Source organism: Daphnia magna, linkage group LG4 (genome assembly GCF_020631705.1).
Source record: "Daphnia magna isolate NIES linkage group LG4, ASM2063170v1.1, whole genome shotgun sequence".
NCBI lineage: Eukaryota > Metazoa > Arthropoda > Branchiopoda > Diplostraca > Daphniidae > Daphnia > Daphnia magna.
Genome location: NC_059185.1, coordinates 726,174 through 752,885, shown reverse-complemented (window position 1 = coordinate 752,885; position 26,712 = coordinate 726,174). Strand labels below are relative to the sequence as shown.

General features: G+C 39.8%; 7 protein-coding genes and 2 long non-coding RNA genes across 16 annotated transcripts; 2 read left to right on the top strand and 7 right to left on the bottom strand.

Moving 5' to 3' along the window:
* Window positions 1–229: 229 nt before the first annotated feature.
* LOC116921471 (tonsoku-like protein) lies at window positions 230–5,825 on the bottom strand. Of its 2 annotated transcripts, none has more exons than XM_032927781.2 (18): window positions 5,640–5,825; window positions 5,451–5,578; window positions 5,265–5,394; window positions 5,038–5,209; window positions 4,851–4,971; window positions 4,478–4,781; window positions 4,193–4,344; window positions 3,950–4,096; window positions 3,690–3,876; window positions 3,491–3,631; window positions 3,275–3,435; window positions 2,857–3,214; window positions 2,328–2,796; window positions 2,024–2,270; window positions 1,580–1,958; window positions 1,341–1,513; window positions 1,150–1,278; window positions 230–1,090 (listed from the first exon to the last, which is right to left on the bottom strand). In XM_032927781.2, the coding sequence occupies exons 1-18, from the start codon at window positions 5,668–5,670 to the stop codon at window positions 317–319; spliced, it is 4,203 nt and encodes a 1,400-aa protein (XP_032783672.2). In that variant the 5' UTR covers window positions 5,671–5,825; the 3' UTR covers window positions 230–316. The 2 variants fall into 2 exon arrangements, with proteins under 2 accessions (XP_032783672.2, XP_032783673.2); XM_032927782.2 differs by having other exon boundaries at window positions 3,275–3,432.
* A 144-nt stretch (window positions 5,826–5,969) lies between these two features.
* LOC116921475 (O-phosphoseryl-tRNA(Sec) selenium transferase) lies at window positions 5,970–8,143 on the top strand. 2 transcript variants are annotated; one of them, XM_032927790.2, is made up of 5 exons: window positions 5,970–6,355; window positions 6,421–7,118; window positions 7,186–7,307; window positions 7,417–7,548; window positions 7,614–8,143. In XM_032927790.2, the coding sequence occupies exons 1-5, from the start codon at window positions 6,242–6,244 to the stop codon at window positions 7,979–7,981; spliced, it is 1,434 nt and encodes a 477-aa protein (XP_032783681.2). In that variant the 5' UTR covers window positions 5,970–6,241; the 3' UTR covers window positions 7,982–8,143. The 2 variants fall into 2 exon arrangements, with proteins under 2 accessions (XP_032783681.2, XP_032783680.2); XM_032927789.2 differs by having other exon boundaries at window positions 7,363–7,548.
* Window positions 8,144–9,116: 973 nt separating this feature from the next.
* On the bottom strand, window positions 9,117–11,253 carry LOC116921481. Of its 2 annotated transcripts, none has more exons than XR_004393317.2 (8): window positions 11,009–11,253; window positions 10,888–10,926; window positions 10,642–10,800; window positions 10,447–10,544; window positions 10,119–10,384; window positions 9,817–9,965; window positions 9,471–9,747; window positions 9,117–9,387 (listed from the first exon to the last, which is right to left on the bottom strand). It is a non-coding gene; the product is annotated as an uncharacterized LOC116921481 (long non-coding RNA). The 2 variants fall into 2 exon arrangements; XR_004393318.2 differs by having other exon boundaries at window positions 9,471–9,700.
* Window positions 11,254–11,577: 324 nt separating this feature from the next.
* Window positions 11,578–12,516, bottom strand: LOC116921516 (cuticle protein 19). Its single transcript, XM_032927862.2, has 3 exons — window positions 12,356–12,516; window positions 12,128–12,277; window positions 11,578–12,065 (listed from the first exon to the last, which is right to left on the bottom strand). Exons 1-3 carry the CDS (start codon window positions 12,407–12,409, stop codon window positions 11,736–11,738), a joined length of 534 nt encoding a protein of 177 aa, XP_032783753.1. The 5' UTR covers window positions 12,410–12,516; the 3' UTR covers window positions 11,578–11,735.
* A 2,488-nt stretch (window positions 12,517–15,004) lies between these two features.
* On the bottom strand, window positions 15,005–15,826 carry LOC116921519 (pro-resilin). The gene is made up of 3 exons (XM_032927865.2): window positions 15,716–15,826; window positions 15,512–15,610; window positions 15,005–15,439 (listed from the first exon to the last, which is right to left on the bottom strand). The coding sequence occupies exons 1-3, from the start codon at window positions 15,722–15,724 to the stop codon at window positions 15,167–15,169; spliced, it is 381 nt and encodes a 126-aa protein (XP_032783756.2). The 5' UTR covers window positions 15,725–15,826; the 3' UTR covers window positions 15,005–15,166.
* A 1,434-nt stretch (window positions 15,827–17,260) lies between these two features.
* Window positions 17,261–18,006, bottom strand: LOC116920097. The gene is made up of 3 exons (XM_032926155.1): window positions 17,845–18,006; window positions 17,572–17,779; window positions 17,261–17,505 (listed from the first exon to the last, which is right to left on the bottom strand). The coding sequence occupies exons 1-3, from the start codon at window positions 18,004–18,006 to the stop codon at window positions 17,261–17,263; spliced, it is 615 nt and encodes a 204-aa protein (XP_032782046.1).
* On the bottom strand, window positions 18,006–18,684 carry LOC116920098 (biogenesis of lysosome-related organelles complex 1 subunit 5). The gene is made up of 4 exons (XM_032926156.1): window positions 18,648–18,684; window positions 18,482–18,564; window positions 18,232–18,414; window positions 18,006–18,176 (listed from the first exon to the last, which is right to left on the bottom strand). Exons 1-4 carry the CDS (start codon window positions 18,682–18,684, stop codon window positions 18,006–18,008), a joined length of 474 nt encoding a protein of 157 aa, XP_032782047.1.
* LOC116921488 (transmembrane protein 94-like) lies at window positions 18,141–25,649 on the bottom strand. Of its 5 annotated transcripts, none has more exons than XM_032927821.2 (25): window positions 25,630–25,649; window positions 25,445–25,564; window positions 24,835–25,159; window positions 24,506–24,775; window positions 24,218–24,424; window positions 23,984–24,148; window positions 23,693–23,918; window positions 23,388–23,634; window positions 23,073–23,159; window positions 22,839–22,929; window positions 22,541–22,755; window positions 22,072–22,483; window positions 21,589–22,001; window positions 21,301–21,524; window positions 21,139–21,239; window positions 20,957–21,070; window positions 20,784–20,878; window positions 20,305–20,725; window positions 19,963–20,227; window positions 19,809–19,902; window positions 19,539–19,721; window positions 18,648–19,476; window positions 18,482–18,564; window positions 18,232–18,414; window positions 18,141–18,176 (listed from the first exon to the last, which is right to left on the bottom strand). In XM_032927821.2, exons 2-22 carry the CDS (start codon window positions 25,546–25,548, stop codon window positions 19,404–19,406), a joined length of 4,332 nt encoding a protein of 1,443 aa, XP_032783712.1. In that variant the 5' UTR covers window positions 25,549–25,564; window positions 25,630–25,649; the 3' UTR covers window positions 18,141–18,176; window positions 18,232–18,414; window positions 18,482–18,564; window positions 18,648–19,403. The 5 variants fall into 5 exon arrangements, with proteins under 5 accessions (XP_032783712.1, XP_032783709.1, XP_032783708.1 ...); XM_032927818.2 differs by lacking the exon at window positions 25,630–25,649 and adding an exon at window positions 25,225–25,374 and having other exon boundaries at window positions 18,625–19,476; window positions 25,445–25,558; XM_032927817.2 differs by lacking the exon at window positions 25,630–25,649 and adding an exon at window positions 25,225–25,374 and having other exon boundaries at window positions 25,445–25,558.
* LOC123471322 lies at window positions 25,445–26,416 on the top strand. Its single transcript, XR_006645795.1, has 3 exons — window positions 25,445–25,583; window positions 25,652–26,225; window positions 26,292–26,416. It is a non-coding gene; the product is annotated as an uncharacterized LOC123471322 (long non-coding RNA).
* Window positions 26,417–26,712: the final 296 nt, after the last annotated feature.

The window sequence follows — 26,712 nt, the reverse complement described above, 5'->3', positions numbered from 1 at the left end:
TGCCCAACGTGTGAAAAGCTATTCAACACTTTTTGAATGTGCAAGAAATGGAAATCGGTGGGATTGTAAAATGTATCGTGTTGTCGACGGTATATCTAAGTGTACATGTTTTAAGTTTTATCAGGGATCCTTCGTTGTTTTATCAATGTAATTTCCGTCAACAAATGCGCCATGCCCAACTACCGTACGTTCGCTTGAGAACTTCGGTAAATATCGTTAGCTGTGAAAATTGTGCTGTAAAAAATTTATTTCACTTAAAAACACGACAACTTTAATCGCACGATTTTCGATTGTTGCCAAAAAAATATTTACATTGCTATGCACAGCTGAGCGTAGTCAATATTAGTTGATGTTCTGTGGGTTGTTTTACGAGTACCTCGCTGTCATGGCCCGCTATCCAAACTTCAGTGAGAAGCGGGATCCATGTGGGGTCACTTTTATGTCTACTGAACGACAAACTAAGTCGATGCAAACTTTTGGACCATGCAAGGAAGTAGCGGAGTGATTCAACGCATCTTCCGTTATCTTTTGAATCTGAACGAGTCAGCGCGCAGCCAAGGAAATCTACTTCTTCAATGTGGACCCACTTCATCCGACAGTAATCAAGCAGGTCAGCCACCGCATCAATCCCTAGGCTGTTATTGTTTTTGAGGGTAAGTTTTTTCAGCTGTAGCGTATGATTGAAGATATGCACTAGTTGTTCAACGCAGGAATCCGTCAAATTACAATGTGACAAATCCATCTCAATCAGTAGGCAACTCTCGACGGCCTGGATACTATTGCACAATATGTTCACCAGCCTATCACAAGGGAGAGCTTGTAATGAAAGGTATTTCAAGCAGTTAAAATCCAGCACTTCCATCCACGATTTAATGGCAGAGGACGTGAACTCATTGAACCCGATGCTTAGGTCTTCAAGCTTTTTCCGTTTTAACACAGGAGAAATGCGGTCGCTTAGGAAACGATCCGTCAGATCGCACGATTCCATTTGCAAACTGCGTAACGCTGACATGTGTTGAAAACAGGTGGTTAGTGGATACGAAGCCCCATCTCCAATTGGGTTGTAGCTCAAGTTAAGCCTTTGCAGCTTCTGAAACAAAAGGACTAAGCGAGTTACCATTGCATTACAGAGGTAGGAAAAATATATACCTTCAATCCTGTGACGTTTTCCTCTTGTAAGCTCTCTGCTAGGCGAGTGAGGCCGGCTGCCGTTATCAAATTGCCCTTTAGGCTGAGATTCACCAAGTGAGGCAGCGTAGACAGGGCTTCACAAAGACTCTACAAATGAGGCAAGTTTTTTTCAAATTTTCCATAGGCATAATCTTTCGAGTAGCTTGTACCTGTAAAACATGGTCGTCCAGTTTTGACGAAGAAAGATCCAAATCCCATAAGCTTTCCTGATATCGCAGTGCTTTGACGACGGGAAGAAGGGAGGGACCCAAAGGTAGATTTAACGATAATTTGCCACCGGTTTGCGCATTAGTCAACAACGAGTCGACTTCGCCAAGTCGAACTGATAATAAATAAAAATTCTCGTTTTACTTAGAGAATAACTCAGAATGGAAAATGTGGAACTCACCAACTTCAAGTTGGCGACACAAATTGGCATATCGCTCTGGTAAGGGTTGCAGATCCCATTTGACCATTTCGCCAACAATTTTGTCTCCATCTTGAAGTATCAATGTGATTTCATCTTCTCCATTCAATACTGCGCCGTCCATTGTATGAAGCGATAAAACGGGGTTCAGACCAGTCATATTATAGTATCTCCTCGCTGCCTCGTCTGAAAGCCACTGCACAGATTTGCTCCGTTCCACTGGGATGAGCAATACCTTGTCTTGAATCCGCACGTACAATTTCAGAACGCTTGTAGAAGGGTTTTGCTGCTGAACCGAGCTGAACGGCTTGTTAACAGCTTTTTTGGGTGCTTGAATATTGTCCTCTGTATGGGCATTTACCTACGGATTACCCAACGAGATGAATTTAGAGCCTTGAAGTATTGCGACCTAGAACGTTCAGTTACCTCAGCGAAGGCATACATGGACAGTTGAACGGGCTTTTTCAGCCGTTTTGATACTGACAGTATTGGCGAAGCACGATCGTTGCTATCATCACTAGAATGAATAAAACTTGGGGAGGGTTTAGCCCGTTTTGCAGAAGGCAGCATTACCTCCACCTCTACGTCGTCATCACTGACTGTGATATCTTCAAAATTTAAAGATGGGGCGCCTGATTTTCTCCTGTTACTCAGACTTAGTCTTGATGAATGCCTATAATAGCGAGTTAGGAGGCGATTAAATTTGTATTGCTTTAAAAACGTATTTTACTTGTTGAGTCGAGAGGAAGTCGATGTCGGCGTTTTTTCTTTGTCTGATTGATTACTCGGTTTATGAACTGGGAATGAGAAATTCGACTTTTTGCTCGACTTCCGCGTTGGAGATGGAAGATCGTTTTCGATCCATTCGTCTACTAGTTCATCTTCCAAAACTAGTGCAGGCTGGTGTATCCGACTCCTTTTAGTCGGACCGCTCACTACTACTGACCGCCGCGCAGAGGACGAGCTTCCAATCACTTTCATTGCTTCGGCGTACTCTTTCTGAGCTGCCGAAGATGCCAATCGTTTATCTTTAGATTCTCTGAATTTTGGGGGGCCGTCCATTTCTGGCTCGCTTGGGCCCACACGGGTTAAATCAACTTCTTTGAAAGCATTTCCAATAATGTCCTCTTCCGGAATGAGGGCTGAAGTGCTTGAATGTTTATGTTCGATTTCTTTCATTGACGGAACAACCTGATTTGCTGGAATGGAAAAATTATTTGAGTCATCTGGCGAAATTCGAATTGTAGCAGAAAACTAACCTTTTTTCATAGAATCTGATAGTTTACGTTCCATATTGAGGCATTCCTTGAGCGTTGCAGAATCCAAGTCACCTCCCGTTCGTAGTCTCCATTTCAATAAACATTCGTATACCGACTCTCCGGCATCAGTTTGTGACAATGGATTAGCACCATTCCGTAGTAATGTTTCCATAACATCGATGTGACCGCAAGAAGCGGCATCGTGTAAAGGGGTGACACCTTCGCAGTGCTTACCCCCTCGGTCATTCACCATAGCTCCATTCTCAATCAGTAATTGCACTATCTCAACATTACCATAATTACATGCTTCATGAAGTGGAGTCCATCCACAATTATCACGAACATTGACTGTATGTTTCTAACCAACAAAAAAATTTAGATTCAAAATTTTCTCTCAACTGAAATGGAGCGATCCAACCTGTTGTAACAAAAGGCGGACCAAATCGATATCTTGTTTGATGCAAGCCCGATGGAGTGCTGTTTCGCCTTTCACGTTAAGCTTTTCTATGTTCTTTTTTGGTCTCCTTCTTCCTCTGTTATTATCCAACGACTCCGATTCTTCATCGCTATCATCGTCTACTTTATAAAATAAGAAAATCGGAAATGTGAGGGAGATCTTCTAATCGAAACATACCACAGATTTCATCCAAATCAATCTCGTCCTCGAAATCAAAGAGATTATTTCGAATAGTTTGCGATTCAGGAGCTTCTGATTCATCATCGAGATCGATGTTGTGGTCAGAACAAATCTGGTTTACAGACGCCATAGCTTCCTCTAAAAAAAATCGAAAATGTACGACATTGCGATAAAATTTAGGGAATGTGTTCCTCACGAGATTTTTCCATGTAGCCATTCATTTCGTGAAGGACTGCCAAAGAATTCAAAGTAGTGGCTTTTAACCGTGGATTCTCAGCTTTCACTGCTAAGTCCAACGCTTGTTGGTACAAAGGTTCTAGCTCGTAATAGGTTGCGCCATCCTCTTCCAGGGCATTCGCTATATTAAGAAGCGTGCGGCAAGACTATGAAGAAAACATTAAAAATTCAATTGTCTATAAATGTAGGACTTTCGATCAAAAGACCTATTGAAAGTACCTCAGCTGGATTTTCTTCGTAATTTTCCAGTTCCTTCTTGTAGTATTTAATGGCATTTTTGTAGTCTTTTAGGTCCATATAAGTTTGACTTAATGACACATAAATTGGATTGATGTCTTTGGCTGTCCACCTAAGCTCCTGAGCTTTCTATCAATTTGTAAATGTTTGTAATATATTTTAGTTAAGGATAGACACCTAAAAAGATATAATTTAATAAACAAAGAATATTAATCAAAGATTTACAGTCAACATTTTCAGGTAGAAGTCAATAGCCCTGGGGTAAGCTTTGAGTGAAGAACAAAGATCTCCCATTTTTTCATGCAGTCTCAACAATTTCTCCTCTTCATTTGCCGAAAGGATACAGCACATATCTTGCAACTTACACAGCTTAATTGCTGTCTCTCCCCGGAAAAATTTATATTTATGTGTATGAAAAAAAAAATAATAATAAAAATAATAATGAATAAATATATAATAATCAAAACAAAAAAAAATTTTAATGCGATTTAAACGTGTAAACCAATATACCTGACCGTAAGTCACTTTCAATTCGTTCGTGGTCCTGGATGACCGGAGTTTTTTGTCTGTATGCTTTAAGTAAGTATCTTCGGGCAGATTCAAAATCAGCCATAATGACGAAAAGTTGCGCTTTCAAGGCAAGATCATCACAAATGAGTGCCTTATCTTTAAGCTGGAAAGCAACTTTTTCAGCCATCTCTGCCTCTCTTTTCGATTGGCTGAAATTTTTCCTTCTTTGGTAGAACAATGCCAGTGAGTAATGACATCGATGCAGATCTTCTCTGAAATTGTACTTGTCAGCTATGTAGCTTGCCTTGTGGATGAAAAGCTTTGATAGTAAATACAATAGTTTTGGGTTTAACATACATTTACCCAATTATACCTTTTTAAAATAATTCACAGCTGCACTGTCTTGCTGCTGCAGATCACAGACAAGGCCCAAATTAAGGAGTAGTCTGGAATTCATTTGCATATAGTCTCTTTCTGAAACTGCTACTTTAAGCCTAACACATTCAAAACAATATCATTTTAAAGAAATTGAAAAGTATGATGTTGAAATGGAAGCTTGCCTCTCACACAGCTCCAAGCTTTTTTGGTAGGAAAATTTAGAGCTATCTAATGCTTTATCATAAAGAACTCTGTTGTTAGTCGTCAGTGCTTCAGCATGGCAGAAATGTGTCCTACCAATGGTGGCAAGAGCCCGTTGAATTTCTAACTTATTGTCAACACTCTTTGCTAAGGCTACAAAAAAATCTCATTAGTACAAACACAGTTTCAGTATTTAAAAAATGAATACCTAGATAATTTTGTTGATGTTTCAAAGCATTTTCATACTGTCCAAGTTCATTTAAGGCTTCACCAATCTTACGATGGGCAATGCCAATTCCAATGCAATCATTGAGTTGTTTACATAGTTTACGCTCTTCCTGGAGGAAAACATGTACTTCAGATCTTTTCACTGGGATACATTTTAGACTTATACCTCATGTTCGGCGATTGCATCTTCATACTTTCCCTGTTGTTGATATAGTTCACCGAGAACATTGCAGCAACTGGCAAGTTCTCGCAATTCGCCTTTGGATTTGGCTTTAGCTTTTACCTTCAAAAGCTCTAACAAAACATAAAGCGTTAAATTCAATAGTTTTAAAACTTGCTATTATTATTCTTTTACTTGAAACATCTTTGAACGTGTACGAATTCATGTTTGTGTGTCTTTCAACTTCATAAAAACATCGCGCGCGATTTCTCACTGACAGCAGACAACAAATGCAGCGATGTCTAGTGGTGAGCGACTCTGTTATCTTATATTTACGTTTAGCGCCACCAGGGTCCAGCAGTCCAGCACTCCAGCTAGTCCAGCAGATTCAGCACGGGCTCGATGTTTGCCGCTCCGAGTCCTGGCTGCTCGCAGCCTCAAGCCTTCAAGCTGGGACAGTGGGACTCTCGGCTCCCGGCCGCCCCGGCCCGGCTGGCGGGAAGTTTGCCTCTTATATAACATAAAACTGACAACACTGTTAGGTGTTTTTTGCAGAAATGCTGGAATGATACGATTGAGTCAGTGCAGCTGATTTCATTTCGACAATTGATGGAAATTGCTCCGATGAATATTCTGTAACCGTGTCAAGTATCCTTTGGACATGCATTTATCACGCGGCGAACCTATGTCAGTGTGTTCCCTGTACGGTTAACTAACTTCAAACGTGGTGTACGACGTCTGTGTCATTTTTTGTTCTATTGCGATACTACCGTACGCCGCCAAGTCTTTTACGTATAATGGATGAAACAAGTTTCAAGTTGCTAGCAAAGTATCTACCATCTACATATGTTCAACAAGCTAAAGATGCACGGAATACTACAAATTTCTTGTTTAATCAACTACTTGAGAAGGTATAAACATTTTTACTAAATTTATTTTAAAAATCACTATAGAATAATTGATACTTGTTATTTAGGGAAAATGGCCAGAAGAAGGATGGAGTGAACGGAATATTGAAATTCTATTAGATGAACTGGCATCTTTAGATAGCAATAATTTTTTGAAAAATCATGGGGTTGGTGAAAGAGAGGCAAGGATTGCATCTTCTCTTGTAGCCAAACGCAACTTCCATCTGGGACATGGGCTTGGTCGTTCAGGAGACTTGACTGAAGTACAGCCAAAAGCAGCTGGTTCTAGTGTTCTATATCAGTTAACAAATGATTTGGCCAGAGATGTGTTGCGTACACTGGGAGTTCCTGACGTCAAAGCTTGCTTTGTGGCTCCTTTGGCCACAGGCATGAGTTTAACCCTAATATTTCTTTGCTTACGTCAACAACAACCTAAAGCTAGATATATAATATGGTCTCGAATTGATCAAAAATCCTGCTTTAAATCAATCACCACAGCCGGTTTTGAGCCAATCATCGTCGAACCCATTTTGAATGGGGACGAGTTGGTAACGGACACAGGAAAAATTGAAGCTATCATGAAGCAAATGAATCCAGAGTTGATTGCTTGTGTGATGACCACAACCAGTTGTTTTGCTCCTAGAGCTTGTGACGACGTCGAAACAGTAGCTGTTTTTTGCAAAATTTATCGCGTCGCCCACGTCATAAATAATGCATATGGGGTACAAAGTACTAAATGCATGCACGTCATCCAACAAGCTTGCAAGTATTTTATGTCGTAACACATTTTATTAGTAGTCCTCTGTTGTTAAGCTCTTCTTTTATGTTTCTAGAAAAGGTCGTGTCGATGCATTTGTTCAAAGCACGGATAAGAATTTCATGGTGCCTGTTGGTGGTACCATTATTGCTGGCTTCGACAAATCTTTTGTCAATAAAATAAGTCAATGCTATCCAGGTATTTCTAGGTTTAACAGCTAGTTATGACGTCAGCTTATTAATTTTCGTTACAGGTCGTGCTTCTTCTAGTCCTATTGTAGATTTGTTTATCACGCTTCTTTCTCTAGGATCTAAAGAGTACAAAACTTTAGCGAGAGAACGGAAGCATTTGTTTCAGTTACTCAAAGAAGGACTGGCTATGATTGCCTCTCGCTTCGGGCTGCGAGTGCTCGATACCCCCGGCAACTCCATTTCCATAGGTAATTCACATTTTACTTGAAATAAAGTAAGAAAATTTTATAGCTAAGGTTATTCTTCGTTTAAGGAATCTCATTGCCGCCCGTAAAAGATCCAAAATTGCTAACCCAGCTGGGTTCTCAACTATTTCTTCGTTGTGTTTCTGGTACACGTGTGGTCTCCAATCTTGAAATTAAGGTTATCAACGGCCACGAATTCCGAAGCTGGGGAGCGCACCACAGTAACTATCCAACGGGATATTTGACTGCCGCAGCAACAATTGGAATGACGGCCGTCGATGTTGAACAGTTCCTTAAAAGACTAACCAAAGTAATGGAATCTTGGAGTACCAAAACAATTCCTATGGTTTTACCGTCACTAACAAATGGACACGACGGCTTTACCCATCTACTGACATCTGATCATCTTGTTGATCAAGAATCCAGTGTGATATGAAGTCCATACCAAACAATTTCTTTCAAAGAGGACTGAATCAAGTTTCTATAATTCAAAATTTTTGTATCTATTCTCCTGAGCACACCCCAGTGCGTATTGTGGTTGACCTAATCAATGTTTAAGTTTTGAACTAAAAACTTAAATAAAAAAAACAACAAAACATTTAGTCTGAAAAAAAATCGACACTATGAAAAAGCAGAGCTTTTTAAAAAGCTTTTTTAAACCCGTAACCGAAGAATTATCTACACAGCAACGTGCTGAACAAGTTGACAGTGCTTTGCGAGATTAAGAATCGGAATCATCAAGAAAGCTTTTTATTTTCGAAGCACTGCTCTATTAAACTGGAGAGTGATTTCGAGTTTCTCCGTCCACCTTCACCATCGTTATGACTTGATTTACCAAATGAACTTCATGTGGTGCATCCCATCAATGTTTACCCGGCCGCGTTTCAACAACACGGATTTTTTATAATGTTTGGGGAGAAAAAGGTGGAAAATAAAAAAAGGCTTTCTTCAGGAATCCTGAAATATCACAAGATAAATGTGAATCAAGACAGAGAATATAATAGCGGTAAAAAAACCAAATACTTTTTATGTACAACTTCACCTACATACAGCAATGTGTAAGAGCAGTAGATTTCATGACAGTTGTAGCTCAGTGGTAGAGCATTGGCTACATGAGCTAAAGATAGTGGGTTCGATCCCCAAGCAGCACATGTTGAATGAATGAGTACTAAATTAGAAAGTCTCATAAAGGGCAATGCATGTTCAGACCTGTAGAGTAAATGAGAACTAGAATTAAAATCTGCAATGAAATTAAAATGGAAGAACATGCATGAAATGAAGTAACACAAATTTAAAATTTTTAAATATTTGTATTGTTAAGTAGCAGTAAATAGTTTAAGGCAGTGTCTCCGCTTGCCATCAACCGAGACAAGCCGAGACACTGCCTCAATTGCATTCGAATCCCCGGGGAGATTACCCGGGGCGTGGCTAAGAGAAGCCGGAAGAGGATGGAAGGTTTCGGACAAGTTTTTACGTGAGCGATTAACCGTTAATTCGGATTTGTGGGTAGCCTCTTCGCCCTCCAATGATATCATAGAACTTGAGGACCCCCACGTCCCCTTTCCGGACAGCGCACTCACAACCTTTGCTGCTGATCACAGTAGGGGCATGACCCCCTACGGGCTTATCATAAGTCAAGGGGAAACAGGGCCACAGAAAAGAAGGGAGCCCAGATATGCACTTAAATTTATAAAAATAGCTTATTTTATCTTCGAGATGAATCAGCGACTAAAGGTAACGTTTAGGTAGCGTTCTTCGAAATTTCCACATGCGCTTCCAACTGTTATCATTTTAAAATCTCGTTTAACTTGATGCCTCTTTTGATTCAGTATAATTATTAACCTATGTAAAGGAAACGAAACATGGATCAACAAATCAACGTTTTTCTATCAATTTGCATTCAATAGAGTATTCAATAGTATTACCTCTCGTTCTGAGGAACTGATGGTATTCATTGTGTTCAGCTAATGGTTTGACATGACATAGTTCGTTGCATCCTGCTCACCAGATCTTCTTGGATTTATAACATTCATCTTGCATAGAAATCGTCGAGTCGGCATTTGGTCAATTACTTTCCTCTTTGATACATTCTGTTGATGGATGCGTTGCTGGATGGTAAGTTGCCGGACGAGGCGAAATACCTCGGCAATTTGATCTTATACGGGGCGGGGGCCACAGAAAAGAAGGGAGCCCAGATATGCACTTTAATTTATGTAGGACAAATACGAAAAAAAAAAAAAAAAAAAACAGCACAAAACTTATGGAACTTACTTCAAAGATTAATCTGTGCAATCCTTCTAGGGTCTTGTACTTGAAAAGCTTCATTTACCAAACATGGTAAAAGATAAACACCCAATTATCCATGTTAAACGAACACTTCAGGTTAGGTAGAGGTGTTCCTTTCCGATAGAGCTAAGATCCTATAAAATAAAAAAGTAGAAATATATTTATGAATTAGGAGTAAAATTGGTATCTTAAAAGAACCTTTTTGAATCCAACATTATTAATAATCTACAGTAACAAAATAAAACAGAGATAACCATTAAAGATTCTGGTTTAGATGGCTCATTTACCTAAGGCTGTGTGAATCCAACTCCAAGCAATTTAATTGGACAACCTGCATTATTGTATTAAAAGCTTGTTTTAATTTAATGTGATCTGACAGATCTTTGTCAGCACAAGAGAAGGCTGCTTTGGTGTTATGAAGAGCTCTTTGAAAATTCACAAGGCTATCTTTGGCTTCCATGTAGGTCCAAACCATCACCTCCATAAACAAGCCAAATGATCTCATAGGCAACAAAGATCTTCCAAGGACTTTACAAGTTGTTGTTGAATGTTCCTTTAAAAAGATGTTATAAAGACAATTGTTTTGGTCACTAAACGAAAAAGTCAAAAGAGTACCTAGTCTTGGCAGTCTTACTACAGCAGTATCCACCATATCTTCGTGTTCACCAACTGTATGGAAAAATAGTTCTGTGGGCTTCAGCCCAGAATGAAAACTGTTAGAAACAAATGCCAACAAAATCGTTTTCATCCAGGATTATGTTATATCACTTACAGGGAGGTAAACTGTGATGTTCTAATGCATGATGTTACCTTTATTGACATTAGCAAATGTCTCATTTCAACATGACAAATTGTAGCACTCATTTTTTCTGCGAGACTAACCAAATTTCAGAAAAAGGTAATCCATCATGCTGATTCCACCATTTCAGATTTGGTGATCTTTTTTTACTCATATTCATTGATTATGACCTAAACATCGGAAATCAACAAATTAAAATAATGATGAACTTAATACAGTATCATGGTATAATAGCAATAATAATATCTATTCTATACCTTGACAGTATTACAGCAACTCAGACCGCTGGAGTATTCCTTGTCAATGTCAAGTTAGAGGCCCAGAGTCATATATTACATTAATTTACTTTTTTAACACAATTATGGTTTTGTTAAATACCTTAAACACTGCTTACAATATTTCCGATGACACTTGGTTGGTATGAGACATAAAGGAATTCCATCAGCTTATTGCAGCTTGCTGATATGTCAATCCATACAAAGGATTTAAAATTCTTATTGTTGTGATGTACATGTTGTCACCTAAAACATGTGTTACAAAAAAACAACTGTCGTGGCATTTGATACAAAGTCCTTATTGAACAATCGATTTAACACGAGAAGTTGGCATGCGGTCATTGGACCCCCCAGCAGTGGCCCCCGAGGGTACCCGACACCAGCCCCCCCACCCCGATAACACCTGCATTAAAATTACAGACCATATTGTTATTCATTCATCATTTGAAATTTCAATCCCGTTAAGACAAAATTGGCCAAAACACAAATCACCCCCCTCAAAGTTATAAAAAAAATGCGTCAAGAATATTATTATCTGAAACACGCCTCCAAACCATTTGTGCCGACAAGTTTCGAAATCAGCACGCCATCCATCTATTGGGAGAAATCTCGAAAAAAAAATTGAGTCTATCGAGTTTCGTTGGTTTGCAATGTGTACACAAGAGAAAATGGTTTTCGTAGAATCCCTATCGGGAAATTGTTGTATTTATGTGTCGTTATATCACGTTTTGTTTTCTAAATGAAATGAGCTATTGGTGATATGTATGCATAAGAAATCATGGGCTACTCCGAGATTGGGGATGTTACCGTTTCATCTGGTTTAAAAAATCTTAATTGTACTTGGGGTAGTCCGGCTTGTACGCTGGATAAGCTGGCGCAGACGGATAAGACGACGCGGGATACGCTGGTTGGTAACTAGGATAAGCTGGCTTGGTGTAAGCCGGCTTGTATTCGGGGTACTTGGCTTCACCTTTGTACGAAACATCGGCAACGTAGCCGTTCTCATCAGCTTTGTAGTTGACAGTTTGCATGCGGCCATCGGGCAAGAGGACGTAGTAGGTTCCAGTCTTGGCATATCCATCGCTCGTTTCTTGATGACCGAAATCGTTGTAGGTGTAATCGTCTTTGACGGCGTAGGCAAAGTTGTAAGGAACAGGTGCCTATCAGAAAAACTGCGTTAGTTTCATTTATGAGGAAAAAAACGGTAAGTTAAGTAACGTACATAGTCGTAAGAAGGATTAGGGTATGACGGCTTAGGGTAAGCCGATGGTGAGTAAGCTGCTGATGGGTAAGTTGGTTTAGGATATTTGGGGTAATTCTGTGAATTGACAGACACTGCAACGACGACCAAAACAGCCAATGCGATTAAAACCTGGACAGAGAAAAGAGATTTTAATTATTCACCTTTTTTTAACACTTAGAAACAGTAAATTTCTGTTTTCTTCTTTACCTTCATTTTCTTTTTCGAGATGTGTAAAGACTGCTGTTGGAATAACAACTGCATGATTCCAAGTAGATTCACCGTCTGTTTATATAGTGCACTAGCTTGTTCAGGAGAGCGCAGACCCTTGTTACCTCAAGGTTGCTCCGTATGCCGGGGAGTTAACATAGCCATACATTCCATTTGGGAGTAGGAATGTGAAACTACGGACAGCTCACGTGGTTGGATATTTAACCATAAAACAAATAATATCATTGTCATGCTAAGGTAAACATGGCCAAGGCAAAGAAAGCTTGTTTTGTCGACAACACATTACCAGCACTCTTCAATTTCATTATCGATTATTGAATATCTTATGCATGAAAAGGACGCAGTCATTCGATGCTCGATTATCAATTTCTTTTTATCCAGTTACTTTCTTTAACCACCCATTGTAACAGACCACAAATAGGTGTGGTATGTGACACCCCATGTAACTTGATTGACCTTGGTGGTTGATTCACTACCATAAAAAGGTAAGCGGGTGATAAACGGAGAATTATTCGTGTACGAAGAAGATGACAAAAAATGGATGCTCAAGTGAAATACAACAATGAGTCTCCCTACACGATCTGTTAAGTACGACAGACTTGAGCAAGTCTTTTAGAAAGACCTTGCGTTAACCGAAAACTACCGATGCATCGTTCAATCTACAAGAGAGAAGCCGTGACAAAATGAATTTCTACTGTCCAAGTGTCTAATAATTGTGTTTATTAGGACAAATTGGGCAGAAAGGTGACGATTTTCAGTTTCTCACCAATGAAGCAGACATCTTCCATTACTAGTGGAGTTTCTAGTGGATCACTAAACACTCGTGGTTGCCAATATTTTTCCATTTTCCGTTATAACCTTATATTATTTTCAATCGTTTCCACAATAGCATATTTTCTTCAGTTGATAATTTTAAAAACATGGGATCTTATTTGAATAGATTAAAATAAATAAACAATTAAACCATTTTGATTAGTGGAAATTTGGCAATGTTGACGCCATCTTTGTGGGCAAAGACGTTTGGTTTCCCGCACAGTCTGAAACTCTGAATGTCGTTTTGTTAGCCACGTAATTTGTTCGTATGTTTTCATCTTCTTTTCTCGGTTTGTGGTCTTTGTGTTGTGTTTGCTAATTTTCTCCTGCTTCTCTCGTTTTCACTTTCGCCTCAGCAGAGTATCTCGTGATAGAATAAGGTAAGTGAAATACTATCAAATATCATAGAATGAAATTGTAGTTGTGTGATCCTAGTTTCTTGGGTGCGAATTTTGAGCAAGGTCGCAGTAAAGTTTCACATCTCTGATCGTGTAACTGTGTCGAAGTAAATCATTAGTACACGTTATGGGGGGTAAACAGAAGTGAGAATTCAAGAAAAACACTAAATAATAGTTTCCAAATAGGCATCATGGTCATGAAGAAAGAATATGAGGTACTAGAACCGGTCCAGTCGTTACACATTTTCACGCCTTCACACATCATCTGGAATCCTATCAGTGACCTCCCTTTCTTTTAAAATAAATTGCACATGGCCAAAACAGATCAAGAGATGGTAACTTAATGTAGGAAACAGTAGGGAAGGCTGGGAACAATTGTTTTCAGTACCTTTCCCCTTGGGTTGTTTAGAAAACAATTTGAAGTTTTTCAGTTTCCTTTTGATCTTTGTTTTTCACCTTGATGGGTTTTCACGTTGGCCCAAAATATATGTTTAAAAAAAATTTAAAAAGGGGCTCTCTGATTTTGATACGGTTGTTTTGTTTCAAAAACTGAATGAAGGAACAATGTGCGGACATGTGTGTACAACGAGATAGCAATGTTGAGTCCAAAGAAAGTTTTTTCTTCGTTTTCAGTCCGAAACGCAGTCGACGGCGTTGAAGCGTTGCAATTTTTCGGTCGTTATTTTGTTTTCCAAATACTTCAAAATTGAACAATGGCAAAACCATCTACTTTCACTTATTTTTTCATTCCTTCTTTTATACATTTATCAAGTTTTCTTGATGATTAAACCAACCCTTTTCTGCCACTGCAATACTTTGATGTATTGCCAGTTTGTCCAGTGGGCTAACAATTTCATTTTGATTGTTGTTAGGGCTCGGCCCGGGTTACCCAAGACCGGCGTACTACCGAAAGGAACTGGTGCGACAGTTTAAATATAATAATATTTCAAAAAAAAAATACGATTGGGACCATTTTATTGTGTCGCACAAGTCCTTTCCGGTGGTAAACCGGGTGTAAGGTAACTCGAGGCAGGGCCCTAATTGTTGTTCGAGGCTTTTTTTTTTTTTTTTTGAAACTTCATAAAGTTGACCTATTCAAGCGAAAAACTTATTTTGCACGAAGTTATTTTCTGCTTATGTCATTCTTGATCAGAAAATACCACAATAGATCTTTGTCAAAATGTTACAATTTTCAATTGCACGGAATTTCCCATTTGAAAATTCAATCGCAGGCTTTCAAATTACTGTTAAATCTCTATGGAGCATTTAGAGAGGCGGTAAAATGGATAAATAAAAAAAAAAAAGTCAAAACGTGACACGAAACTGTGGCGTAGGAGCAATCCACAAGGCTTTCGATTGTGACTCTTACTTTTTGCGTTTATGTTACCTCTTAAAAGTAAATGAAAGGGATCTGAGGTAAAGCTTAAATTTTTATTATTGATTTCGTAAACTATATGTTGTAGGCCATATGTTACACGTGATTCGCTTTGACTCTTAATATAATCAGGAGGAAATAAAAAAAAAAATGGATTGATGTATTTGGAAGGACTATGATATGAAAGACGTCTTAAGGATCTGTTCAGGGTTTGTAGCTTGGGGCCGGTGCGGGTTGGTAGGCTTGTTGGTAGGCAGGTTTGCTGTATTCGGGATATTTGGCTTCTCCCTCGTACTTGACGTCAGCAACGTATCCGTATTCGTCGGCCTTGTAGGAAACAATCTGAGTGCGGCCATCGGGCAGTGCGACACGGTAAGATCCGGTGACGGCTTTGGTGTCAGCCGTCTCTTGGTGGGCGAAGTTGTTGTAAGTTGGGACATCATTGACAGCGTAGCCGAAATTGTACGGCATCAGTGGCTGAATTGTAAAAACATTTAAGATTCATAGTTTGTTGTTATCCAATAGCTAAAAGTTAGTATTGTTTCATACCTCCTTGTCGTAACTGGGAGCAGGATAACCGGTGTTTGGATTCGGGTACGGGAGTTCAGCAGCAAAAGCTGCGACAGCGAAGATAGCGACGGCGATCAACTTAAACAATGTAAAGTTATCAAAATTGAAAATGTTTTAAAGTTAAATTTTGGTTTAGTAGCAAAGAGTAAGGATTTTGTTGTCCGAATGTTGGCTTGAATTTACCTGATGCATTGTTGTTTGATAGTGGAAAGAGCTGGAGGAACTGATGTCTTTGGTAGCCGTGTGGACTGGCTTATATATCCGACTATTCCGAGCACAAGGGGATGCGCCCAAATTTTTTTATTTTTTCCATACGGCATAGTCTACAAGGACGAATGATTTTGCGGTGGAAAGTTTTGTCTTCTCTTCGGCTCCCTTTCCGTTTTTCGCAGTATTTTGCTTCGCATCACGCTAAATAACCAATAACATACTGTTATGCAGGCCAACGTTCCGTCAAATTTACGACAGTATTTTTATGTTACAGATGGAATCATTTCACCTACGCACGATGTGTACCATTTTTTCTCCGTGCGATCTATTTTGGGGCCCCCCAAAAACAGCTTTCTCCGTCATTGGCTATTTGTTGCCATAGAAGATTAAACGAGCGCGCGCCCTACCCAATCGGTGTTATAATTCTTGTTTTTTGTATGAGGCACAATCATTCATGAAATTTCTATATTATTTGGGAAGAACTTCAATTGCTTTTGTAAAATTGAAGGAAAAACCCTGCGCTCCAGACAATCTGTCTGCGATAAATGGGTCCTTTTCCATGGCTAAATGTGGGTCAAGCAAGTGCTTTTTAACGGATGCATTCTCCCTCGTTCTTTACGTCATTCTTGTTTTCCGCGAAATTCGTGATGTTATTACAGCGCCGTTAAGTAATAATCGCTGCGTGCCCCATTTTCTCCTCTTTATGTGCTTCCAAAAATGCGAGAAAACATATTGTCGTCTACGATTTTTTTTTTTTCACGTGAGTCCTATTTGTCTCTTAGCTCTTTTTCATATCGGATATTGTGCTTCCAAACAAAGGGAAAGCCTTAATAGCTTCCATAGTTGCACATCACGTCACATTATTTTTGAAAATCCCAATTGATTTAACTAGAAATTGTATGACGAATGGAGGTCAACTAACAATTTGCAAGACAAGATCTGCCGCCCAATTTTTTTTAAATATTTCATTCTGCGCTTTTGATCAGCTTGGAACCAAAAAACAGTGCCCTTCGTTTTGTCCATGTTAAATGTTACGTGGACCTCGTAGTTGGTTAATGTTCGATATAAAATGTGTAAAAGAAAATAGCCAAACTTTTATGGATTAGTTTCGATCTGGAAGCAAAACATATTCTTTTCTGCACGAGCGCATGTTACATCCGAGGCCATTCTGTTTATTTGTTTATTGAAAAATCTGAGCTCTCACTTTTCACGCTTTCTATACCGTCACGCGAAAATTCTTTCCCGAGTTATTTCGTTTACTTGCCCGGCTGTAGAGACATTTATCTATGTGTAGGAAAACTAAATGTTGTTTCACTTGTGTTTGCTGCTCATTGTGCGAGAAACAAAACACAATTTTCCCACCATAAAGCGAGTAATAGGTTTGTCTGCGACATCAATCAACTCCGTTTCGATTCAACGTGTTCAATGTTCGAGGCTATGTTTCTCTAGCTGAAATAACGGTCTTGGCTTATAATTGTATAGTATTTTATTAAGAAACACGGGACATAAATGATAATACTAAGAAGTTTTCATTTTTTTTTGCTTTTGGAAATGGAAAAATTCGTAATCACCAAGAACCCTAGCAAGGAAGTACAGTTCAGCAACGGCAACAACTAATGCAGAAACAACGCCCAAAAGAGCTCGGATGCCAAAGTCTAGTGGTCCAATCATGTAGTTTATCCCCGTAAATCCGAAAGCGAAGGCTGCAAACAACGATACAGCAAATCCAAGCACTTCAATCAGCTGCGAGTTGATGAGTTTCACTGCAATATAGAATATCAAACATTTTAGAAATGAGAACTTGCTCACGGAGTTTAAAGTTGTATTACTTTCGGCGGCAAATGATTCCTCCTTGCCTTCGGGTGTCCGAAAAACGTTTTGTATCATTTTGTTGTACTGTCGCTGCTCTTGTGCCTTACGCAATCGTACAATCCGAGCTTCAAGCTCTTTATTTCTAGGAGGGTCTGATGGTGGGGTCGGCAGGACAATATCACAGCCTTTCACTAATTCATGTAGATACACTTCTGGACTCTCCATCTGTTAATCAAAGGAATTTTGGTTATGAAAGACATGTTGTGGCATTCTTGAGATGCAGAGTATACTTTTCTGATGTAATTGCCAATCCACCTAAGATCCAAGTTGGTGAGCATGACGTTTTCTCCAGACCTCCAGAGCTCTTTTATGTTTGGTGGATAATCTGCTTTTTCTGGCAGTGCTTTTATGAACTCGTTGAGGGCTTTTGATGGCTTGATTGTTAACGCCATTACAGGTTGATTTTTAAATTCTCTTCCAGCTGTTGATAATGGTTTCGTAACTCTAATTCTTTTTCTTTGACAAGATTATCTAAGGACAATAATCTGGTTCTGTGGTTTTCAAAGACTTCCTCCTTCTTTTTTTGCCGCAGTGCTTCTTTGTCCAAAAGATATTTATTTTCCTATAAAAATAACATAGTTATCATCATATTTTGAAAATGATAACTTCTGGCCTACCTCAAGAGGTTTTGGGGAAGAAGCTGCTTCAAGTGATGCGGTAGTTTTTGAGATACTATTCAACAAACTTGAGATAACTTCCTTGGTATTGTCACCAATAGAATTATTCAACAAGTCATTTATATCTGTCAATTTTTCACAGCTTTTCAGAAGGAGACCAATGTCTTTGGTATTCTTCTTCCCCTTAAAATAAAATGTTGGTTAAACATGTTGCTTAATTAACATATTTAGCCATTCTTTTCCAAGTTACTTCAAATTCCCGAATAAAATGTTGAACTTCGCCGTTCAGGAATGGACGATGATCAAACAATCTTGTGAATATATCGCTGGTGTCTAAAAACAAGCAAATAGATTTTTCCAATTGAATCTGACTGCAATAAAAAAAAAACTTACAATAATAGAAAAGTGTTTTGTACCTTGGCAAACTTTATGAATCAGTTTGTCTTTTTCCATATCACATGACTGCAATGACAGCTTCTATTGCAATCAGCTGAGAAAAATTCTGTCTGCTAGTTGACACAGGGTACGACGCGGTGTCGTTAATAGGAAAAGTCCTTTTAAATTTGATTTTTCTTATTAAAATTTTAAGAAATTGTTCATCTATCTTTAAAATAAATATGATGGTGGATAACAGGACACAATTCATTCTACGCACAAAGGTGTGCCGACTAAAACTTTTGTGATCTGGCTTGTTTGTGTAGCAATATTGACGATGCGCTTTTTTGGGAATGCGATCATTACGGTTGTCGAGGTCGGATGTCACAAACGTTTTGCAAATTCCCTATCCAGATTAGGGACAGTTATCTAGGCATCTTTTCCGAGAATCAAGCCCAGCATATTTCTTTTACGAGCTTGTTCACTTAACAGAAGTAGCATTTTGATGAAAAGTATTTCGTGAAAGGATAGCGAAAACATTGATGATGATGATATTAGGGAGACTGAGGTATAAACGTCTGGCGGCCAGAGCTGTTCTCAGCGAAAACAATTTTGCCAAAAATTGGCTGTCGTTAAAAAAACAATCGGAATTCAGCTCAAGCATTTGGCTTCCACCACGTAAATAAGACATGCCTTTGTTTTTATGTATCATTTTCTTGTATATGCAGAGATCAACATATTGGCAAGCTATACAAAGTGTCGGATCAAAAACCAGCGTTTGCGTTATTACCTTCTGTTCAAAATGGCGAATTCATTCCCAGTTTTGTTCCAAATTCTAGGCGAGCTCTCTTTTGAAGGCGGACATTGACCCTGTACATAAAAGACAATTATAAAAAGAAAATTGCATAATCGGTATAGCTACGGTAGCTTACTTAATTTCATAATGTTTGACCAATTCGTTGAACGGTATCAGTAGGGTGGGCCACGCTACGAGAAGCCATGCTGGTACCGGAAAACCGGATCCTGGGTTTGACGAATTGCATGGGCCGTCCTTTACAGAATGGGCATCAATCGCCCAGATGCCCATTGAAAAGAAGATTATTTGCAGAATACTCCTAAAAATCACGATTCGAAATAACGACATTAATTAGCAGTTCATTTACAAACTTACGTAGTTGCAATTAGTAAATTTCGGGACTTACACAACACCGCAGCAAGCGATCCACAATCGGTTGCTTAACGGATTGACTTGCCAGAAGTGGGACTGGCGATGAACAAACGACAAGGATATAAAAACTAGAAGGAAATCAATTGCATTAGCTTGTCAGTTACAGGATGAATTGTAGATTTTCTTACCAAGATAAATGACAAAGGCTAAAGCGGTGGTGTGTTGTATAGTGTACAAAAGGTGCTCGTGCGCCGGTTCTCCCCAGCCCGACCAAAGGCCTTTGAGAACGGTTCCATTTTGCGACGGGTACACCCACAGACACTTGGAAACCATTTGGCAATCTGGACTGACGTAAGGGCAGAGAGATAGCAACGATGAGCCATAGAAGATGAGAAGAATGATCATTGAAGGTAGAAACTTGAGTCCATAGCTCCATAGAACGAACTTGAAAGTCTGCGGGAATTAGTAAGATGTTTTTTTAAAGATAATGTGCGTTGATAATACGGCGATTTCTGTTGATATTACGTTACCCCTTTATCAATTTTTCGCGAATTCTTTCCGGTGGCTATGTTCATGACGTCTGGATCGGTAGGAGCACCCATTAGGCTGATGGACAGAAGGGGAATGATGATGCAGGAAAGCCAAAGGACTTGGCCAGTTGTGAAAATGGGTGGTAGGAAGAACAGTGCTGCTATCAGCTGGACGGTAGAAAGGGAAGCAATCGAAGCGGCCCATAACTGGAGGACGTTACGTAAACAAAAACCAACGTGACGAGACTCTAGCACGAGATGGAGCAATGAAGACAGCTCATCACGATGGAAGGATAGGGCACACGGAAGCGAATTTAGACGGCGACTGAGCTCCGCTGGAGATAGGACGTTAGTTTGACTTACGGGAGACACAACGGGCACTTGCTGGCAAACCTGCGGGTAGAGTGGCTCAACCGCCAAACTGCCAAAGAGACGGACGGTTTATTTTTTTCCTATTATTGATTTTTAGAAATTAATACCTAGCATCAGCTTGCATGAAAAGGGCACAGTTGTAGGCAGATGCCGATGAACCAACGATGCAAACAACTTCTCCGTACTCTTGCATAATCTTGATCTGTTTTTTAATTTGTTAAAAAAATAATAATTGAGGGATTAACGAAGAACCATTGCTTTAATGATCGAGGGTTTTTACCATTTCCCGCGTGGCGGTAGGAGTAGACTCTGTGAACAAGGACACAAGAAGTGGAACATTGTCAACATTTTCAATGTGCGGTCGAATTTCTTCAATCCCTCTTGGAAGTTTAGCCTAGCAATAACCGGCTGAAGTTAAATCTCTAGATTGCATAACCAAAAAATAGTGAAACCCCGTCTCACTCTGTTAGTTAAATCGAAGGCAACAGGGGCGCTTTGCTCCGTACTCTCCGTCACGTGACTCTGCGAGCGAGATAAGTTCAAGTCCCAACAACTTCCACCACCTATTCAATTCAAACATATTACATTCGGTTAACTATGTTGGGATGCGATTGGTGTGTTAACCTAATGGCATTCTACCTCCGGTGACGTTGAGTAAACTGCTACTGCTGCTGGAACTACTACTGCAACTACTACTACTGCTACTGCTGCTGCTGCTCCGGCTCCGGCTCGCGCTGCGACAGCGGTCTAATGACGGGCTACTGCCGTCATTAGAACAATTAACTAAATGGTGGCATTGCGGCGACGGTGTTTTGACAGACACCGGGCTTTTTTGAGAATGAAATAATCTTGGGAGAGGGGAAGTATTAGTTAACTGTGTTAACGAGGATCAGTTTAAATTCAATCGTTTACCTATCTCTGTCTTCGTCTTTAAGTAAATCGGTGTCCGAGTTGTCTGATCTTGAATCATCGTCAGTCAGACTGTGAAGAAATATTTCATCTTCAAATTTTACTTGAGTCATCTCCACGTTGATAGCACTGGGAGCGGAGATGCTCAGACAATGCACGTTCCTTGTCGCAGCATTCAGTGCAGTGTACTCTTCTTTATTCACCAGGCTCATTGACGATTTGTTAGTACGTCGGTTAGTCAATTCTTCCCCCTCTTCTTTCGATTCAACATCGTGTTCGCTGAGTAGACTAATGTGGCAATTCCAACCGCTTTCCAAACCCATTTTTTCGGAGAAAACTCGCGAGCGCAGTTCGTTTTCCTTACTGAAATGAACAAAACGTATCGACGACTTGTCCAGCTGTTCAATTAATTGAACCTAAAGTAGAGGAATGCATTTTGAACGGCGTCGCGATAAATGAAAATAAAAGCCCCTTAGAAATCAATACCATATCAGTTCTGGCTTGGTACTGCATTGTGACCATGCCGACGAAGGTCTGATTGCATTGTAGTTGAAAAACACCTTCCGGAGAATTTGGACTCGGCTCGTTTGGCGATTCATCCATCGATGATTCGTTGGATCTTGAAAAGTAGCCACCCGTAGCTGTCCCGCAATAAAGGTTACTGTCCGACTGAATACGAGAAAGTGATACGGGTCCTTCTGGCGTTGGACTACGCTGTGGATGGTAAAGATGGGAACTGTCTGTTGGCAATTCCAAGTAGACTCCGGAAGTTTGAAACAGCGATTCGGGTCCTCCACAGACGGTTGTTTCCTGATAGCGAGTGTCCACTGGTCGATAGGAGAAGGCTGTGCAATAAGCCGTTAAGCTACTGCGATTGTAGAAATCAAGGATTCTTTTCCTGTACAATACGAATTCAAGTTAAGTGATGCTCTGCTTCTCACAACACGAAACGAACCTGTCAGCTAGTGTCAATGGGCAGAGGTCCACGCCGTTCCAATAATCGACGCAGGCGTCCAACAGAATTTCACCTGTTCCTTGCGTAAGCAGTTGAAAGCGACCAGTGTGCGATTCTTGAACACAAACACCGACCATATTGGGGAAAGGAAACTTAAGTTTGGGAAGCGACAAGCTACGGGCCAGCCTGTCTTTTCGGCTTGATGGATCCGCTTGCTGTAACACAAATGGAAAGAGACGTTTTCTTTTGTTAAATGAAATCTCTTGGAAGTTCTAATAGAAGAGACCAATTTACTTACATGTCGAAAGATAAAAAGCTGATCTTTCAACGAAAAAACGTTGCGGGCAGAACTCTGGAAACCGATTTGTTTGGCCAACTCGCACAAACAACTGCAACATGTAAAAATTATAATCATTGAACTATTCATAAATGGCGTATAGTTAAACTGAAAACTAGATGATGACAAAATTTCTATGGGACACCAGCATGCAGACATAACTTGAAAGCATAACAAAATTATAAAAAAACCAACCCATGGGTTAAGAGGAGGTTATTCGTCGCAATACTGGAACGCGAACTGTCGAACATGCTCAGATGACCTCGCCCTTCATCCCATTCTCTACAAACACAAAAATCAAGCTTCTGATGTAGATCAACTATTTGCAAAAACAAGCATCGTACAAGAACATACGTGTAAAACTACATTCACTTTACCGGACAGTACTTGATTTAACTCTCAACTTAAATGAACAAATAATAATCAAAAAAGCTAAATAAGATGCACGCGTGCAGAAAAATCATTTCAGTGATGCGAAAAAAAAAAAAAAAAAAGCACGAGCTTTCCTACCGTCGATTTGTAACCGGAACAGTATCCTCGTGGAATTTGCTTAAACAGGCGAGATGGGAGCAAAACTGGGCGTATCTCTCCTGAGTCGAAGGATTGCACGTATTCAGTAAGATGGCCAAACCAAGCGGTTTCAGTGAACCAATATATTGTTGCCAGGAGGGATCATCAAACTGGAGCCGGAAGGGCTTGGTGCAGTCGTGACTCAAATCAAGCACCTCAGCTCTAGTCTCGTAGCCGTTCCGCGTATCTATTGAATTCGTAGACAGTAGACAATTTTAAAAATTTTTGTACACCAAAATCATTACGTTCTGCATAGCCCCTCTTATTCGAACGCTTCCGCATCCTTTTATTGCCCTCTTTATCTTTCTTCAAAATAGGACCAGCCACTGTGGGCGTAGGCTTGAGGGTGGCGCCCTCTTTGCCGAAATCAGTCTGTTGGTGTCCCCACGATCCGTTCCTTAGAAAAAAGACCTTTTCTGCTGTTGGGTTTGGCCATGATAAGATCCCTTTCTTGTCCACACAACAAAGAGCCTGTCCAGAATTAACAGTTATTTAGCAAAAAGCTCGAATTAATGATAATGTTTTCAGTGGGTTACTGTCACAGATGATAGTGTCTGGAAAATATTTCCAGTACGGAAGGGCGACTTGCCTCTCCCTACCAAAGTATCCAGAAAATAAGGTTTCATCTCTTTACACTTGACCCAGAAGGAAGGATGGGTTGGAGCAGTGACTTCTGCATCCTCGAATGGATCATTGCTTATCTGAAATCAGTGTAGGGAAAAAGAATTTAGTTGAGCACCATGGTTGTGCAACTCCAGAAACCAATTTACTTTGAAATGCCGTGCTGTGTAGAAGAGGGCGAGGATAAGGGCGACCCCATAGACATTGATTATGAGCCATGCGACGGGTAGAACGAGTGGAAGAAGAGGAAGCACAACCAAGCAGGGTTGAATGAGGAACATATCCGTCCAATGGCCGCTACTAAGGTATTCTGAGAAATAAAAGTAGCGCCCCGCGTTGAAGACTAGTAAAAGAACCTAAGGGAAACCAATGATGCTCGTAATAAGGATGCCGGAATAGGTAGAGAAAAGAAATCAAATAATAAAAGAAAAATGTACCAGAAAAATCGGAGCAATGAATTGCTCTAAACAAACGGCGAAACATAAAAATTTTTCCTTGTAAAGTACTCCGGTCGGCCGATTTAAAGATTCCTTTAGGGCTATTCGTATTGATTGAACATACGGAGTTTCTTCAAGGATGCAATAGGTGCACGGTAGGGGTCGACGTAAGAGAGGTGTGTTAAACGGCCCTGCTTTGTCAGAGTTGGTTAGAGGCGCATAAATTTCGTCTGCCTCCAATATGAACTTAGGCTCGTTTTTGCCTGCAATCTAGCAATATATTTAATAGAATTTTTTTATTTTTCCGATATGTCGGGAAAAGCCCTTACATTTCTACAGCGTCCCGGGGCAGGCTGTCCGGGACGAAGAACTATGACGTCTCCTTTTACTAGAAGCGCCCAAGGAAGGTTGACAATGTTGCCATCTCTAATGGTTGCTTGTAGCGTTATGCTAGGCGATTGCGGACTGTGTATGTGCGGGTAATTTTCTGGGATCCATTCGCATTTATGTTTCCATTCATTCACAAAGTTGCGAAGCCATTCGGTTCGGGTGCGCATCTCAGTTTTGCGCAACTGTGTATCCCAGCAAGCAAACAGGAAATTGAATACAGCCAAAAGCAATAATAAGATTGCTTCCCACAACAATGCCTGTGATCTAAAAAGAGATTAGCAGGAATAATAGTAGGTGAGACATTTTTGTATTATTTTTTTTTGCATTACTTTTGGTATTCATGAATTTTATACACCACAATCATGGCAACCACTTCTGCACTTAAGACAGCTAATGATATCCAGTTGAATGTGCAGAGTGGCTCTCTGATTTGAAGTGCTGCTTTTGTTAAACGAGAGTACATGTTGTAGCTTAAAGAACTAGAGTTACCATTTTAAGAATTAAAGTTTTTAAAAATATATATTTTAATAAATTTATGTCGAAAATTACTTGCTACGCCTGGCATCCTGTAATTTGTCAGCCTGAATAACATCATGCATTTCCTCCAACAATTTTTGAAGGGCGTCAGGTGTGCTAAGCCCTCTGATATCCATTTCATGTATTGGATGTCTGAAAGATACCAACATAAGTAAGGGGATATACTATACTCTTAGTTATCAAAACTATTTTAATACCAATGTATTTTTCAAAATGTAGTCGAACACAGCGGTGATTAAAGGTGCTTTTCTCCAAGTTTCGGCAAATCGAGCTCGACTCACCATTGTGTAGCTTGTAATAAAAATTATTCAAGTGTTTGGTGCTGTTGAGCCATCACGTCTGGCTTCTAGCAGGACATTACGAGGATTATGACCTTGTAGCGGTTCACAATTAATTTGCACATAAATTCCAAAGGCGGCAATAACGAGAGGCCATACAATGTTTATTGTGGGTGTAGCAGACGACTCAAAGCTACTGACTTCACCTAGCGGCTGCTCGGTTGGTTCAACACTGCATCCAATGGTCAAAACCGTGAAACTACAAACTAGGTACAGTCATAGGAAGTCCCTTATTCTCTAACAGTGGCAAAAAGAATTTAATGTACGCAAAATTCGAAATAAAAAAAATCCACCAAAACTTGACAAATTGAAGGAAAACAAAGAGTTTCGTTGGATGAATATCTTTTGCCTTCCTTGTTTTACGTTAGGTTCTGTCAGACTTATTGTGACCTGTGACAACAAATGCAGTTGCAAATGCAGTTTTCTGCCTTCAACCCTGCTCCCTAGACAAGTTGGTAGGGAAATATCTGTTTGTATGTTGGCTGTTGTTAAAACTAACACACTTTGCCTTGTCTTCCCAGTATTTTCTCCTGATGAAATCAAATTTTTTTACAAAGGAAAGTAACGATCGAACTTGTAAACTGATGTGTTACTCCTATCGTATTTTTACCGATTTTCAAAAAAGACAATAAAGAGTTTCACCATGGTTGTTCGTCGTGGTTCTACAAGCTAGTAACACATTTCTCACCCACATGACATTTTCTGGTAAGTGGACTGTTCGACTTCGACGTACGTATTCCTTTAGTATCGCGATTGCATAACTATTTACTGCCTACTGACCAAGATATTTTCCTTAACCGATGTATAATATCAAAATGCAATTATTCCTTAAAAACCTACTTTACTTTGCAGACCCGGAAGGCCTGAATCAGTGTCTCTTGTCTCTTGCTAAGTATCGGGCTCTCATTAATTCTTAAACCAACAGATGGCGTGTCAGAAGGT